Here is a 16,785-nt window from a genome sequence, read left to right as displayed (position 1 = left end):
TAAACCAACTGCATGCCGGGGTTGGCAATTAGAGTCATAAATTCAGTATTTAACACTAAGTGACCATTCCTGCAGAAACTTTATGTAGTTCACGTTTCTCACTCTTACTGGTACAGCGTTATTAGCGGGCATGCATGCGAAGTTTTAAGAGGAGACTATGCAGCCAGAAAAATTCTGTCTTCAATTTTTTTGTTCGCTTCTCAAAGAAACCACTACATATTCAAACACCTTGAATAACAGGCTTTCTATTGTGCTACAATATAGGAGGCCCTTGAAGAAGGTAAACAGTCCCTTTGCGAACGCCTGCCTTGTTAGTGTCAACGCAACACTCTCGGGACACACAGAGTTTTACACAAGGGACGGGTCCCAATACTCAACCATAGATGGCTAAGTTGATCATGAAGTGAACAGTGGCCAATTTAAGTCTTGTTTCAATTCTGACTAAGCCAGCATAGAGTGGAGGCAACATTGAAGCCGAGAATGATGCAGGCTTCTTTGCTGTCTAATAAAATGGTGGCTCAGTAGCTTGTTCAAGAGTCCGGCAAGAAGTTTTGTCTGCTTGAAGCCCATGCTTCAGAAAACGTCATGTTTTCCTGTTGGCTTTGACGAGACACCAAAGAGAGAAATTATTTTAGCTGTATTAGTAGACTACCTTTCTGCAGCACCAAAAAAGCCCCTTGCTGTGACAGGCGGCTTGGTAAACAGTGTTCGGCCATTGTGGGAATGGATCCTTCAACTATTTCACATTAGTTCATTAGTTTTTGAGCACCATGCATGAGTGCAGTAAAACCTTGACACCGTGAATTTCCATCAATTCAACCCTGACAGGATCGACAAAATTGACTGAGTTATCCAGCGGGTCGAATTAAAAGAGATGCATAAGAAATTCGGCGAGGATTATGATACTCCCTACTGCGAAATTTGAGCGCAGCTCTATACGCATTTTCATTTCGCGTTATAATGGATGGCACGAACAATCTGTCTCATGCGGCATGTTGCAAACGAAGCGAAATGTGGTGTGATTGGCTCGTTAATTGGGAGATCACGAGAGATGGGGCGTGGGTGATGCATGGGCGCGATTCACAGCAGCCGCCGCAGACAGACCTCCGCTCATGCAGTGCTTTGTTTACATACAGATGACGCGCGCTACTCTGGCACCATTTCGTAGCCATCATCGCCGCAAAGACCGTCTTGTGCGGCACTACGCTTTTCTTGTAATGCTTTTGCCATACTCTCCTCTTCCACTTTCAATCCCACGGTTCCCCTGCACCCTCCTCCTCTGCTTTCCTCCTCCCACACTCTTCCCTGTCACTGTCTTTTATCCCCCACTGCGCTCCACACATTTGCTCTTTCATCCTTTGCTGTGCTCATTCGCTCAGTTACGAGGGATGCAGACGCCCGCTGCAGGAACGGGCACCTAAGAGCTGTGCTCTAAAATGTAAACACACACCATCGATTAATTTCGCAGTATTTCACAGAATCCAACACAAACCAGAATGAAATACGAACCCACAATCTAGACCTCTGCAGCACAGAACAAACGTAGACATTAGATTAAAGCCGCTGAACAAAGTAGAAATCTAATGTGCACCCAGGTCTTTAGCAAGAAAAATATGTTCTACAATGATGGCCGTCTTTTTTTTTTTTAAATCACTTTCGTCGCAGTACACTTGTGTTATGCAGTAAAGCATACAAATGCAGTTGTGGCTTCATATTCGGTTGCACCGTGCATGCAATTTATGACCCAATTTTGCTGAAAAAAAAAAAAGAAATACAATTGCGTAAACACTGCAATCAGGCACTGTTAGCTGTGGTTATAGCTTCAACAATCTCAAGGGGAGGTCGGAAATATGTGTTTTCGACTCGAGATGACATGTATTCGACACATTCACTGTCGCCTAAGCTCAGCCCAGACAGACAGAAGGGGTTGCTATTGGGGTATCCATAGTGGTCAGGCGCATGCATGCCGACTAGGTAAGTTCCAATTACACAGCAAAGGCCAATTTTAGGATCGAAATAATAAGAAGTCTATCGGCGACTGCTTGTGTACATGAAAGGTTAGAATTCAATATAATGAAATTTCGATATAACAAAGCAAACTGCCGATTTTACTGTATTCGTTATACAAGATTTGACTGTATATACCTAGCTTGTCACCAATGCACACGCCTTAGCTGTGCCCGAATTAATTCATGAAGAACATTCGTTGACTGGTTGCATCATCTACTCGGAAGTTAGTTAAACTAAGATGTTATGGCAAGTTTTGTTTTTTACCTGACCTATGGCATGACAAGCTTATCGATCAGTCACATTGCTCACATCTAATTTTCTTGCATGACCGACCCCAAAGCGTGCATGGGAAGGATGCAGAAATTCAAGAACTTCTTATGAACTACAATCCAGGGAACTTCAATGTTGATTATGAGGTGTCTTCAAAAGTCAATGACAGTAACATAGAGGCCATGTTCCCTGAAGAGCACTATCCATCGTAACTAAGGTCATTTCTTATTATGTCGGATTTTTTTTTGTGTGTGAATTTTACAATGAGGAACTTTTGTAAGATAGTTACAACAAAGCGGCAAAAAGTAGCACTAGAACAGAAAGTCGGCAAATGTGTCACTTAATCAGAAATCACACAGGTTGCACTTTTGAAAAACACATGGCTACCCAAGGGATTAGAGAGGCTGATGATGACATCGCAAACAGACCTTCTTCTGCCTGCACTCATCCTCCAACGCTTCCCGCTGAGCCAAGAGTTGGCAGTGCTCGTCGGCTAGCAGGGACATTCGGTGGACGTTGGCATCTGCATAGCAGAGAATAACTACATCAGGCACTGTGCATTGAGGACGCTGCCATTCTGAAATCACAGTGCCATCGTCTGGTGCCATGCTGGCATGTGAAGAGGCGAGGGAGGGTGCACGACAAACATGCTGTGGACGAGTGGCAAGTTCTTGGGTTTTCCGGAGAGGTGTCAAGTTTTGGGAAGTAGAAAACTTCTTGGCATATCGTTACTAAGCTGTGAGCTTCAATATGCCTGCAATATTGAACGACAACAGGCCTAAAGGCACTGCCATGGCTCTGCCTGCAATCAAAATAAGAGGCGAGTCAAGTCCGAACATTGTCGATACGTAACACACCTGCAACATGTTGTTATTGTATATCACACAGGTGATAACAATCAGAGGTGCCTCCGTGTGCCATGCTGTGTGCCACACCAATTAGAGAAGCTCCGAGGAAACGTTTTGCTAGCTTTCGTACTCCTAAAATTTTCGCAGTACAATTTTCAAAGTATTGTTTACCTGGCGACCAGTCATCAAGCTGTACGAAATAAAGGAACTGCAAAGTAACTCGACCAGAATGGCTGGTAACATGCATAAAGATACCTGATGACAGTGGCCACAAATTTGCCATGATCAACCAGATGCAAGCGACGTGCTGAAATAATATTTGCACTCTTAGGTCTTGAGCGGTGCCTGTGCAAGGGGCACCTAACTGACTCGAGATATGAAAAACAAACAACTACACTTTTCAACGGCAACTTTATTTCTGAAGTAAAACAACACACATGGTGCAGAGTTGCCCAGACAGCTTGCTGGCTTGATTCGGAAATGTGGGAGAGCTCATGCGAACTAGGGGCGGCCAGCACACAATAGGCATGCCATTGGTTGCAGAACAAAAAAGAACCCACTTTCATTTTTTAGCCGGCACACCATGTTTTCGTATGACACCCAAAGACAACTTCCACTAGGACGTTGCCTGCCAAGCATGATAATCTTAGAACACATTTTAATTGAATGAACGTGCTTGTACGAAGAAACAGTAGACTTCATCTATTTGCAATCACTGACCGACACATGCTTTTCGCTCATATCCAGGAGCATAGAGTTTCATATTACTATAACTAGAGGGAAATCTGGTGCTGCGATCGTTCAACTATCATGGGGATGATGGGAAGCACAGGCTACGGATTGGTATTCTGTTGACTGGCGAACTAGTCTACAGGTATTTTTTGGCAGTATTGGTTTCGCTCAAAGCACAATTGCTATAACCTGCAGTGGGACAGGGTGACGAAAAGCTCTCTGCCTTTTTTCTGTTGCTCGAAGTGGCGACAGCGCACTGGGCTGATGTTTGTGTCGTGATGTGGTGTCGAAGCCCTGACAAGAAAGTGACGGCATCGTAAACTTTAAAAGAAAGTGTTTTGACTATTTTGACCTTGGTTTGTTAAGTAAGTTAGGTTGGCGCTGTAGCGTTACATGCTCTATGAAACTTCAGAAGAGCAAAGAAGATACTACTGATACAAGACATATACAGTTGTACTTCTAGTGCCTTGACAATCAAATTTGATTGAAGGCTTCATTACACATTGCTCGTTTACGTGCTCACTGAAATGCGTGTTTTAGGACTTTGAGAACACAAACTTACTTGTGGTAGGAAAGCTTGCTGCTTCCTGGCTGTAGTCTAGTATCGCAAAATGGGTAAGTGCAAAGCCACGCCGTAATGCTTCGGAAGCGGTACGCAACATAAAATAAAATGAAGCATGCTCATAGGAAGCCTCAAGCATCCCTGCTAGCAGTCCAGCAGATGTGCTTAAAAGTGCTTGAAGACGTTCAGCCATCGTGACAACCGACGCAGCCCTTCGAAAGAGCGAGAGAGTTTGCAAGTGCCTGTCGTCTGCGAGAAAAGTCTTGCGTTCACTGCGAGCAGGCGTAGTAGCAGGCAACACCTGTAGCATTCCTCTCAAAGGTGCAACACTTTCTCCCACTACAATTTCCATAAAAACTTGATGAGTATTTTTACTTAAGTACATGCACAGCTGTTATTGCTGTTGTAAAAATAAATAATTATTCTCTGGCACTAAATCGGGAACATAATTGCAGAAGAATGCATACACTGGTGTGCCCTGGTGGTAAACCGTGCTTCAATTTCAAAGTTATAAAGTTTATGTAATGTGTTGTGCATTGTATAAGATGCTGCAGTAATAAAATGAGATTTCACGCGATAATATTTGAGTATAGCTTCGTTTACTGCGCCACAAGCAAACGGCACTAGTCTAAAGATCGAAGTCAATCCGAAGCCTGTACTTCCCATCATCCCACGTAGGTTGAGGCAACGCTCAGAAGAGGCCCCGTAGACACTAGCGCCACATTTCCCTCTAGGGTATTTATTAAGAAACTATGTCCTGGGTGCCGAGTTCATTGCCGAGTGCTCAGTGGAAACAAACTCCTATGAACACACACGCGACGAAGCTGATGGTGTCAAGTCCTTTCTGTATATGCTGGCAATCCAAAGTCAACGCATGTCTGCAACCGCAGTGGTGGAGTCCACGGAGTCGGCACAGCTGAGGAGTCGCTTCAAGTTCGCTTGCTGAAGTTATTTTTTTGCAGCCAAATACAGCACAGTGGTAGCTCATTGACTTTCAGTCATCTGACATCACAGCAACCACAGCCAGAATGTGATAGAACCACAGTAATTTGCAATAACACCGCTACTTTTCCAAGCGGCCGCTGGAAGAAACGGCGATCTGCACATACAGTGCGAGGAGCTGAGTGGCGCACTGGTTTGAAGCTATGTTCCTCCTCACCAATAAAACGGTCTATGAGTAGAACCTTTTTGAAAACCATAAAGCTAGCGTTCTTGCAAGGCAGTTTGCCCATGAGGGCATGGTCATTTTTGCAAATGGTTTACCGTTTACTGTAGCTAGAGAAGCTACAGGTAGCGTCCTAGAGGCCCTGTCAAGCCTTAAAAATGGCGGGCCACACTAAAGAATTTTATCATATGGCAGTGGAACTGTGCCAGTTTTCAGAGGCAAAAGGCCCCACAGCAGCAGTTGCGACACAGGCCAACAAACCACATCTTATCTTACTACAGGAAACTAGAAATGAAATTTCGTCATTTCCAGGTTACTGAGCTATCTCGGCAACCAGAGGGCAAACTTGGCCTGGCGGTTCTAGTTGCAAAGAAGTGCTCCTTTCAAGAACATAAATTGCAGTTGGGCAACACGAGGGTGGGGGTTATGCTCATCGAAATCATTCCTAGTAGCTGGCTTAAAAACAATGTTTTCATTTTAAGCATTTACAGTTCCCCGAGAGACCGTCACCAGGCAGTCGTGTCGATTATAGCCAAGGCGGCGGCAAAAGCAAAAGATGCTGAACTTGTGGTAGCTGGAGACTTTAACGCGGCGCATCAGGCTTGGGGTTATGTGAGACACTCCCCTAAAGGAATAAATCTACTTCAAGCGGTTACAAACTGCTCATTAGAGCTAGTTACCGACCCACAGTTTCCCACACGTATCAGTAATTCAGTGTCGCGTGACACCACGCTGGATCTGGCCTTCGTTAAGTACGCCACCTCTGTTAATTGGCAAAATAAGCAATAAAACCTGGGAAGTGGCCATTTTATTGTGGAAATGTCTCTGGAAGTTCCCGCAGGCCCCCTTAGGGCATTCAGCATAGTAGACTGGGACGCCTTCCGTAAACGGCAGGAGAATCAAAGAGGACGTCAAGGCTGTTACTAAATTAGTCGAAACTGACTTAGAAGTAAACAGGATGCGCACTTGGCGCACCTGGTAGAGGTAAAAAACTCCTTACTCGCCAGATGGCAAATGCAGAGGCTCAATCAGAGGCTGTGTAAGAAAGTAGCGATGTTAAATCGTGAAAACAAAGCGTATTGCCAAGTTGAGCCGGCAGCAATGGAACGAGGTTTGCTTGGTAGTTGATGTACAGGTGCGTACGGCAGGCAAATGGAACCTCCTGAAGCAACTGCTGGATGACTCACAATCCAAAAGCAATCAATGCCTAGCTATTCATAGAATAATCCATGATCTTAAAGGAAAGATGTAGACATACTCCAGAGCCTAGCAGACAGGTACCTCCCCGTAGGCACCACGGGGCACGAGGACTACTCAGAGTATACAGGTGAACCCATAGAGGAGCTTGATGCCACGATGACTAAAGCAGAAGTCAGAAAGGAGCTACACGACCTAAACGGCCACTCGGCACCTGGGCCAGCTGGCATCTCCAACGGACTCCTGCGTAACCTTGATCAGAAATCAATTGAGAAGCTTACGGAACAGATCAACCGCACGTGGGAAACTGGCTGGGTCCCAGAGGACTGGAAGACGGCCTCTGTGGTCCTTATCCCGAAATCAGGTAAAGCACTCACACCCAAGAACCTCAGACCAATCTCAGTCACGTCCTGCGTGGGCAAGGTGGCTGAGCACATCTTCCATGACAGAGTAATGAGATACACACAGGAACGAGAACTGTTCCCGTAGAACATGGTAGGCCTCAGGCCCTCTCTATCTGTGAAGATGTCGTGCTTCTCATCAAAAGGCAGATCATCAATGTTAACACCAGGGATGTCAGAGGTATTTTGGCATTAGATCTCGTCAAAGCGTTTGACACCATCACACACAGATTCATTCTGTCATCGATCTTGCACCTAAACTTAGGGAAATGCTTTCACACTTACGTCAGCTCTTTCTTAAGGGACTGTAAAGCCACTATTAAAATCGGTCAACTAAGATCCAACGAGTTCAAGTTAGGGACTAAGCGCACTCCGCATGGTGCAGTAATCTCGCCCATCCTTTTCAATATAGCAATGAAAGGCCTCTCGAAAAGGTTTGCTAGGGTCGAGAGTGCGAATCATGCCCTCTATGCAGACGACATCACTGTCTGGAACGGTGGGGGGTCCAAGGGAGCCGTAGAGCGTGCCCTTCAGGAGACCTTGGATATTACTGAAGAGTACTTAAAAGGGACGGGATTCTGCCTGTCACCATCAAAGTCAGGACTACTGCTTTATAGACCAGATCGCAGACACAAGAGACGCTCTACCCCTCTCGACCAGATTCCCATTAACCTATACGCAGAATCTGGTCATATGATCCATAGAGCTGAATCGGTCAAGATTCTAGATTCTAGATACTAAATGCAAAGGAAAGCAACAATCAAACTGTTGTCCGTGTCAAGGTAAAAACGGAAAACATGCTCCGATTATTCACAAGAGTCTCGAACCGCAGAGGCGGCCTCAACGAGAGCAATCTCTTTAGACTGTATCATGAGCCACATAAACTACGTAACATCGGCGCTCAACTGGTCCCGCTTGAAGGAGGCCAAAATTGATGCGCTGATGAGAAAAAGTATCAAATGCACACTGGGAATTCCCACTAGCACCAGCACGGAGCAGCTCCTTCAATTAGGGGTTCACAATACCCTGACGGAGGTAATTGAAGCACAGAGAATGGCACAAACCATCCTCCTCTTGTCTTCAAAGGCAGGCAGAAGCATATTAATGTATGCAGGTCTGGCCTCCTTGGCCGTTGACGCGAATGCCATCATGCTCTCTCACACCGTTAGGGCACACCTTTCAGGTTAGCCCTTTCCCTCGGAATGTACACCCCCAATATAATGCAGCTAGACGCAAGGCACGAGCCCACTCTCTCACCGAGTGAGTTGGCAAGTGTGAGTGAGCATGAGCGAGAGTGGGTGCCGGTTAAGTGTGCACAGAAGCGACTGTGAATGCAAATGAGTGTTCATCAGCATGAGTAAAAATTTAAGTTCTGACGAGTGTGAGTGCAAATACGTACGTTTGTATAAGTATGTATGTATAAGTACGTAGCGCGTGAAAACATTTACATAAGCAAAATATAACTGACTACTGACTAATTCTGCCAATTTATGCCAGAGAACATTGTTTTGCATGTGCACAATAACTGTGCACATCACATAACATTGCAGTGGTCAATATGCATTCATTACCACAAATCAATAACAGAACACTGTCTTTTTCTGTTATAAATGCATGAATGTTGTGTTACTGTAGATGCCTACAAGATGTTTCTAAAAATAATTCGATATGGTGACCATCTCCCATGTAAATGGCGTCTTTAAGCTTATTTCTGTCTTTTTCCAAGCCTTCACATTCCCTTAAAAGTTGAACACAATAAATTTAAGAATCTGAATTTCAGCGCAGATACTGCAGACACTTTTTTTGAACTGGTGAAGCACAGGATTTATGCTAAGTAAATCTTTATTTCACTGCTGCTCTGTTTCAATTCTGCAGTTGGAACATGTGCTCTAAGGTGGTGAACTCTTTCCCTACCGTGGGGAAAATAGGTATTTTTGCAGGTTACGCAAGATTTCTTTTTTTCTGGAGTGCACCACTGCACTTAATATTTTATTTAATACAAAAACACAAGGCAGAATGAATGCATTTTTTCCCACATGAAAGTTTTATTAATGAGACGCATGTCATACAAAAATTATAAATTGCCAGAATCAAGATTGTGGGATAAAATTGAACAAAGTTTGTAAAGACGCTCGTGTATCTACTCACATAAAATGTAACAAAAATTGTGACATATACAAAACGTATTGCTGCCTAATAGGCACTATCTCCGACAAAAAAAAAATCTAAACTTTTCATAGAACACGTCTTCCACTACAAAAATTTACCTGAAAGCATTACAATTGGGCGTGCAATGCAGCGAAGCGGTTCCTTGTAAAACATTGCGGAAACTTACATGTTTTGCGGTAAACTCTAGTATTTTGTCATTGTAGCATTTCTTGCAGTTACTATATGCCTCCACCTTGTCAGGCTCTCAGGCACTCCAAACAACACAGACTGGCCAAAGCAAAACGCAGAACCAATTGGGCTGCGGTCGCCAACGTTCCAGGCTGGTTTGTGTTGTCGTCGCTCTCAGAGTCAAGTCTGCTGAAAAGACAGCATCCTCAAACTCGCCACTGCTTTATACATCAATAAAATCATCCACAGATGCAGCGTAATCATGAGATCTGCCGAGATCACGAGAAATGGCTGCTTCCGGAGGTTGTCGTTTTTGCTTTTTACTCTGACGATCGCGAAGCTTCAGAGCGTGTTCAAAAATCACCACCAAGCAGGAAAAAAGCAAACTGCTTAGGAAACAAAAATATAGTTCTCTTCCTCCACGTCTGATGGTGCAGCGAGTTCATGAGTGGCACGGAAGGTCTCGAAAGCGACGTTCCAAACTATCGATAACAGGCTAACCATTCCCAGTGGGCACGGTAGAGAAAGAGTTAATTATCAAGTTGATAAGTAAAAGTGTATAATTTAGCTGGCATCCTTCTGCTTTTTTTTAATGAACGAGAAGGAAAACCGAGGGGCCAAGTTTTCTTAAGTCATAATCGCACGAAGCCAACAGAGAATGACACCAAGGCCAACACAAAGTGAATTGTTGTCATTTTAATTAAAACACATGAATGATAAAGGGAAATGAAACTGGATGAAAAAAACAACTGGCCACAGGTGGGACACGAACCCATGTCTTTGTAGATGTGGGTTCATGTCCCACCTGTGGCCAGTTGTCTTTTCGTCCGCTTTGATCTCCCTTTATCATTTACAGTCGAACCCGGCCATATCGAACCCGTTTACATCGAATTATTCCATATATCAAACAATTTCTGGACACGGCATAGTAACAATGAGTATATATAGCAACAATTATGCTTACATTAAACAAAAACAGCAGCGACTCCAAATATATCGAACATCAAGCTGCGGAAAAGTGCCCCCATAAGTTGGCTTTCCCTCGTGGTAGCGGAGAAACCTGGCAGCGCGGCTCCATCCAACCACTCTCCCTATCGTGACCACGCTGCCTCGAGCGAGCCGTCGACACCCCCCTGCAAAAAAATTATCCTGGCCCCCCCTGCAGCGCAGCGCTTGCCAATCAGCCAATCAGAGGATCTTGTGCCCTCGTCATGCAAGATGGCGAAAGTGCAAATTGTCTCGCTGCTTTTCTGGTTAATTGTATTTGCGCCTTGTGGGCCGCAGTGTTGCCATGATGATGTGGCAGAATTCGCCATTCGTCGTGAAGCTCAAAATCATAAATCGGGTTGAAAGCGGTGAGAAGTCGGATGTCACCGCAGCGTGCAAGATTCCGAGGAGCACTCTCCGCATGATCTTTCAGAATAAGGGGGACATTAGGGCTAAAGTGGCCGAACTCTTGACCCGGTGCCCGTAGCACACGACGCGTACGCATTACCGTGTTCAAGTGGTTCATCCAAAATCGATTCAGACGTACCGGTTTCCCCGTGCTCCGTGATGACTCTAAATTCTGATAAATGCGACAAAGTCGATGCTGGTGTTGCCGAAGTTTGGAGCGAGCTGTCAGAATTTCCGGAAGCTGTTGACGAATAAACGGTAAACGAGTTTGTAAGTGCAGATGATGGTGTCGCGACCACGGGAGAGCCTGAAAACGAAGACTACTTTGCCAACATCGTACCGAGCACAAGTTAAAGTGGGCACAATGAGAAAAGCAACGAGTCCTTTGGCCACATCCTCCGAAGTGACTGGTGCACTCACACTAGTCCGGTGCTTCAGCGCGAATGCGGAAGGTTGCGGCCTCAGCTGCTCCGACTCATTAGACAATGTGGGGTAGTGCTTGCGTCGCAGGCAGCAAAATTGCCCAAGCAGAAGAAAATGCAGGATTATTTAATGGGAAACTAAGCTAATTTCATCAGTAAAGTGATATTGTAAATGGTATGTGCTTTTATGAAATCGAATTATTTAGCGGGCTTATATCGAAATATGCTCTATAACGAATTGATAGGCATTTTTTTACGAGTTTGATATGGCCGGGTTCGACTGTATGCATATTTCACCTACAATGAAAGAAAACAAGCAGGTCACAGTTTACCCTATGCTTTGCTTGGTGTCATTGTCTGTTGGCTTCATGTGATTCTGCCCCTTCTGTTGTGCAGGTTCTGTGGCCTCATCCTGTAATAGAGCTGATGTTACCAGAATTACAATATCTACCCCAGAGATCTTACATAAGTCTGATTTCATAAACCCTTTCAGTACCATGTTCAAATGTGCACTCATTTGGCTGTTGATGCACACTACCAACTGTGCTCGGGATTCATGGACGTGAAACATCCAAAGACTGGTTATGCCACCTACTCAAAAGTTGGTTAAGCTAAAATTTATGGCAAGTAGTATTTTCATACACAATAGATGTCGCGCCGAAGCTCATCGGCTGCTCGCATCCCATCGCTTTCTGATGTGACCAGCACGAAAGGCTGCAAGTTTTTTGAACGCATCAAATTCAAGAACCTATCAGGAACTCATGATTCACAGGGCTTCCAAGTTGAATATGAGGTGTCCCCAAGGGACTATGACAGTGACAACCCAATGGACCAGATATCCGACAGTCATCCCAATGAAGTCCGAGCGTCAACATCCATAAGAGTGCATTCTAGGATACCAGCTCGACACCCTGGTAAGATATGAACGCCAACGTCCTGCACAGAACATTGACGGATATCTGCTGGACATACGGATAACATCCGAACATTCAAATCCGATATAGGTGGTTCTGTGGACAAACAAGTTTAGAAGAGCTAATTAGTTTTATCCAGTGGATATCCTATGGACATCATTACTATAGGATATCCAACACGGGAAATTGCTGGGGGCTATACTCACTACAACAATCAAATGTTGATACACCATGCTCAGCGTTTCTCTCTTCTTCCCAAAGGTTTACTGTGCAGTAATATTTTTGCACTATGCAAATACAGCTCACTACCCATGCTAGTGCAGGTAACCCACAGCGCAGCAAATGTATGGGTGGTAATACAGCCTGCACTCTGTCATTTAAGATAATACCAGGAACTAATTTCTACAGTCAGCACCAAAAGTATGTCATATATGCCTGTGTGTTGTTTTTCTGTGCGGAGTTGCTGCACCATGTCTCCGTGTTTCCAAACTACGCCGGTACACAATGAGAAGGAGCACAGCCAAGTAGTCTGGCCTTCCGACAATGGCGGCACAAAGAGTGATCGGCTACATCATCCATTTATCTACAGCCCCCACGCTTTGATATGGCTATTCGTGTTCTTGACAACATTGAACCTGGAAATGTATTTGTTTATTTATTTGCCTCATGTCGATGCCATAGCAAGGAGGCATATGATTGAATGTCGGATTTGTACAATGAAGAAAGGAGCATGTACATATGCATAAAGATATCTGAATATGTGCAGGTTTAACAAGCCGGTTAAATGTACACATTTACAACAACAATTGTGCCCAAATCCTATAACCAAAAAAATACCAAGTAGCATGCTCAGTACACTTGTTAGAATGAGCAGCAAGTGAAGTGATTGTAACGAAATTTGCATGCTCTATATATGTTTGACCGTGTGTTCTAACGCGCTGACCAAAACAGCCAATCATCACAACACAATCAACATTAGATCCGTGACTGATAAATCATTGCAATGAAGTCGGAAGTGCTCGTGGATCCCTGTCGTGTTCAAGGCGATTTGTTCCATGAAATCGTCGTAATACAGTCAATGACCAATTTTCCAGACGCCTTCGCGGCCACGCACACCATACAGCCGTATGAAATTCCAGATGCAAAAGCCCTTCGCTGTCAAATTTTCCAGACTTTATCCTGCGACCAAACAGGAATAATCAAACAAAAACAGGAATAATCAAAGGCACATGCCACCACTATTTTAACTATCTTGCAGCCTCAAAATAGTGCTCTCGCACGCCAATCTGCTGGCAGTCGTAGCCATCACCATGGCAACGTGTTTTTCATTGAAAGAATTCACCGCTGTCAGCAATGGCACTGACTCTGCCTTTGTAATCTTTGCCAATGGCTTCGATGTGAGGAAAGCATGATGCATCGCACATGCCGGTTCTCAAAACTCAGCTTTGCCGCAGTAAAGCGGTGTTACGCAGTGAAGCTTATGCAATGCATTGCAGTCAAGCATGCTAAGAGTAGAAAAGGGCCACTGTCACAGGACCCAATACATACACTCAGAAGACATGTACTGTCTCCTGTCACCGTACGAGCAGTGATATGCCTAATAAATGTACTGGCAGGTCTTCAGATCTATTTCGGACATGCCTGTAGCAATTTGAGCTATTAGGGGCAGTAAAAGGCATGCATTCATTTTTTTCGAACATTTAAACATCCCCAAGGGAGTCTGAAAAATCCGACTTTGACTGTATTATGAAGATGTTGCCATGCATGCAGATAGCGTGCTTTGCTTGCATGTCAAGTATAGAAAGTGAGCTTGTTGTTCACTGTTGTGGGAAAGCTGTGGCCATGTATTTACTACAGCCGTGCCGACTACCTTCAGTCTGAAGTCATTGTCATGCCTAACACTGAACTGCACGAGGCACATCAAGCTGTTACAGTACGTATTTTGCAAAGTGCCATGCACCACATTGAAATCATGTATGAACATTTTGAACAAAGCAGGACAAGCTTAGTTTGCACACCGGCTGTTTGTACATTTGTTTAGCTCTGTTCAATTATTGTAGTGCGTATAAGGCTTGGTGAAGATTAAGATTTTTCTGCTTTGTGTTGAAATATGTATTTGTAAGCTGAAAAAAAATGTTTTCCTTGTTTTCTTGAGTACGTTCAACGTGTGTGACTGCGTGATTCATCCATTGTAGCACTTTTTTCTTGAAACTTGCAAAGTTTAAGAAGGCATCAATACATCTGATGTTTCAGACGCACATTGACTGAGGAATCACCGAAAAGCAAGTAGCTTGTTGAAGACAGCCATACAGCATTTTTTAGAGCATGTGGATAACACGAGTTTGCCGACCTCCTTTTCGTAAATGTTGCGTAACCTGCGTAGAAGCCGAGGCCTACGTCACCTGAACAACCTTTATGTTAGGCCGAATGCCTGCACTTGCTTGAAAAGTGATGCGGTATCCAGAAGTGCTGTGGAGGGACATGCATATTTTGCTTAAAGTATTTGAAACAACATTTTGCACCCACCACTGCACTGTTCTTGCTCAAATTTCGTAGAAAGGTCGCATTTTGGAGTCTACGTCGTTCTGTGCAACCCTTGGCACAGTTACTTGCCCATTTTTTAAAGAAAATAATGATAAACTGCTTTCGCCTGTGAGAAGAATCGCTACCATGAAGACGACGCTAGCACTGACTTGTGTAGCCGCCTGCTGGCAGCTGCAAAAACAACTGTTCAGACAGGGTTGCCGCAAGCTCCAGAGGGTGGGCAACAGGTGGCAGCCCTCCCTGACCGACTGCTTTCTGCAGCTGTCGGCAGGCAGCCACAAGTTTGTGCTTGCAAAGGCAACTTCGTACTTTTTTTTTTCTTAAAAGCCAGGCAATTGACTGTGCCAACTGTTAGACACCAACATGGACTCGAAAAGCTCATCTTTCTGCAAAATTTGAGCAAGAAGAATGCAGAAGAGCGCAAAATCCTTTTTCGAACACTCACGCAAAATATGTGCGTCTCTGCATTTTGACTGCTACATGTTGCTCTTGTGCCGCAAATAAATCTTTAGAAGAAGCGGTATGAAGATCTGTTCCTAGCTTTGCACCAGCACAATGGGTCTCTTCAAATTGGTGCCATAATTGTTTGTGTGTTGCAGCCTTTAAACTGCGGTAAAAAAAAAAGAAAAGAAACGTGTGTGAATGTTGCAACAGCGCTGACATGCTGTTGACCTGAGAGACGGAAGACCAAACCTGGTGCCAGTATACAAGGTGTCCCACGAACACTCGCGAATACACTCAAAGCTGCCGCTCGATTGGCCACTCTAGGCACTTTGCTTGAATTCAAAGATATCTTTTGCTTGTATTCACAGGCATCTTTCATGCTTGGAAAAACACTTTTATGTAGCATGTATTTAGCAAGACAACAAAGCTGTATTGGGAGTTTTTCATGTTGCTCTACAATTCTCTCTCACACTTTTCATCTAATTATAATATATTAGGAGTTGATTACTTAAGATGAATCATTTAATTATGCACAATGTGAAAAATAATCTGAGTATCTCCAAGCGATGACAAACAATGTTACCTTGGTTCTGTCCAGCTACGTGGCATTTGCATATTTTTAAATATTGGTGGTAAAGTATTGGGAAGAATTGGGGATAGAAGTTAATGGAGAATACCTTAGTAACTTGCGATTTGCTGATGATATTGCCTTGCTTAGTAACTCAGGGGACCAATTGCAATGCATGCTCACTGACCTGGAGAGGCAAAGCAGAAGAGTGGGTCTAAATATTAAGCTAACTAAAGTAATTTTTAACAGTCTCGGAAGAGAACAGCAATTTAAAATAGGTAGCGAGGCACTAGAAGTGGTAAGGGAATACATCTACTTAGGACAAGTAGTGACTGCGCATCCGAATCATGAGACTGAAATAATCAGAAGAAAAAGAATGGGCTGGGGTGCGTTTGACAGGCATTCTCAGATCATGAACAGCAGGTTGCCATTATGCCTCAAGAGAAAAGTGTACAATAGCTGTGTCTTACCAGTACTCACGTACGGTGCAGAAACCTGGAGGCTTACGAAAAGGTTTCTACTTAAATTGCGGACAACGCAACGAGCTATGGAAAGAAGAATGATGGGTGTAATGTTAAGGGATAAGAAAAGAGCAGATTGGGTGAGGGAACAAACGCGAGTTAATCACATCTTAGTCGAAATCAAGAAAAAGAAATGGGCATGGGCAGGACATGTAATGAAGAGGGAAGATAACCGATGGTCATTAAGAGTTACGGACTGGATTCCAAGGGAAAGGAAGCGTACCAGGGGACAGCAGAAAGTTAGGTGGGCGGATGAGATTAAGAAGTTTGCAGGGACGACATGGCCACAATTAGTACATGACCGGGGTTGTTGGAGAAGTATGGGAGAGGACTTTGCCCTGCAGTGGGCATAACAAGGCTGATGATGATGATGAAATATTGGTGCATAATAGTTGGGACACCCTGTATATGCAATGAAAAAGTTGGCAGTCACTTTAGCATACGCCAAAGACGAT

At 44.2% G+C, this 16,785-nt stretch overlaps 1 protein-coding gene across 14 annotated transcripts in view; it reads right to left on the bottom strand.

Moving 5' to 3' along the window:
• LOC126519271 (uncharacterized) overlaps positions 1–16,785 on the bottom strand; it is a 158,279-nt gene that overhangs the window by 106,906 nt on the left and 34,588 nt on the right. For all 14 annotated transcript variants that reach the window (XR_008610016.2, XR_008610015.2, XM_055065236.2 and 11 more), the window contains exon 5: positions 2,709–2,803. Coding sequence is in view for 12 of the 14 variants with exons in the window: in XM_055065236.2 (XP_054921211.2) it covers positions 2,709–2,803 (95 nt within the window). In the remaining 2 variants the exon portion in view is untranslated. The remainder of the gene's footprint in view (positions 1–2,708; positions 2,804–16,785) is intronic.

The sequence above is a fragment of the Dermacentor andersoni genome, chromosome 10, assembly GCF_023375885.2.
Source record: "Dermacentor andersoni chromosome 10, qqDerAnde1_hic_scaffold, whole genome shotgun sequence".
NCBI lineage: Eukaryota > Metazoa > Arthropoda > Arachnida > Ixodida > Ixodidae > Dermacentor > Dermacentor andersoni.
The sequence above is the reverse complement of the archived record's forward strand: the minus strand, read 5'-3'. Positions and strand labels throughout refer to the sequence as shown.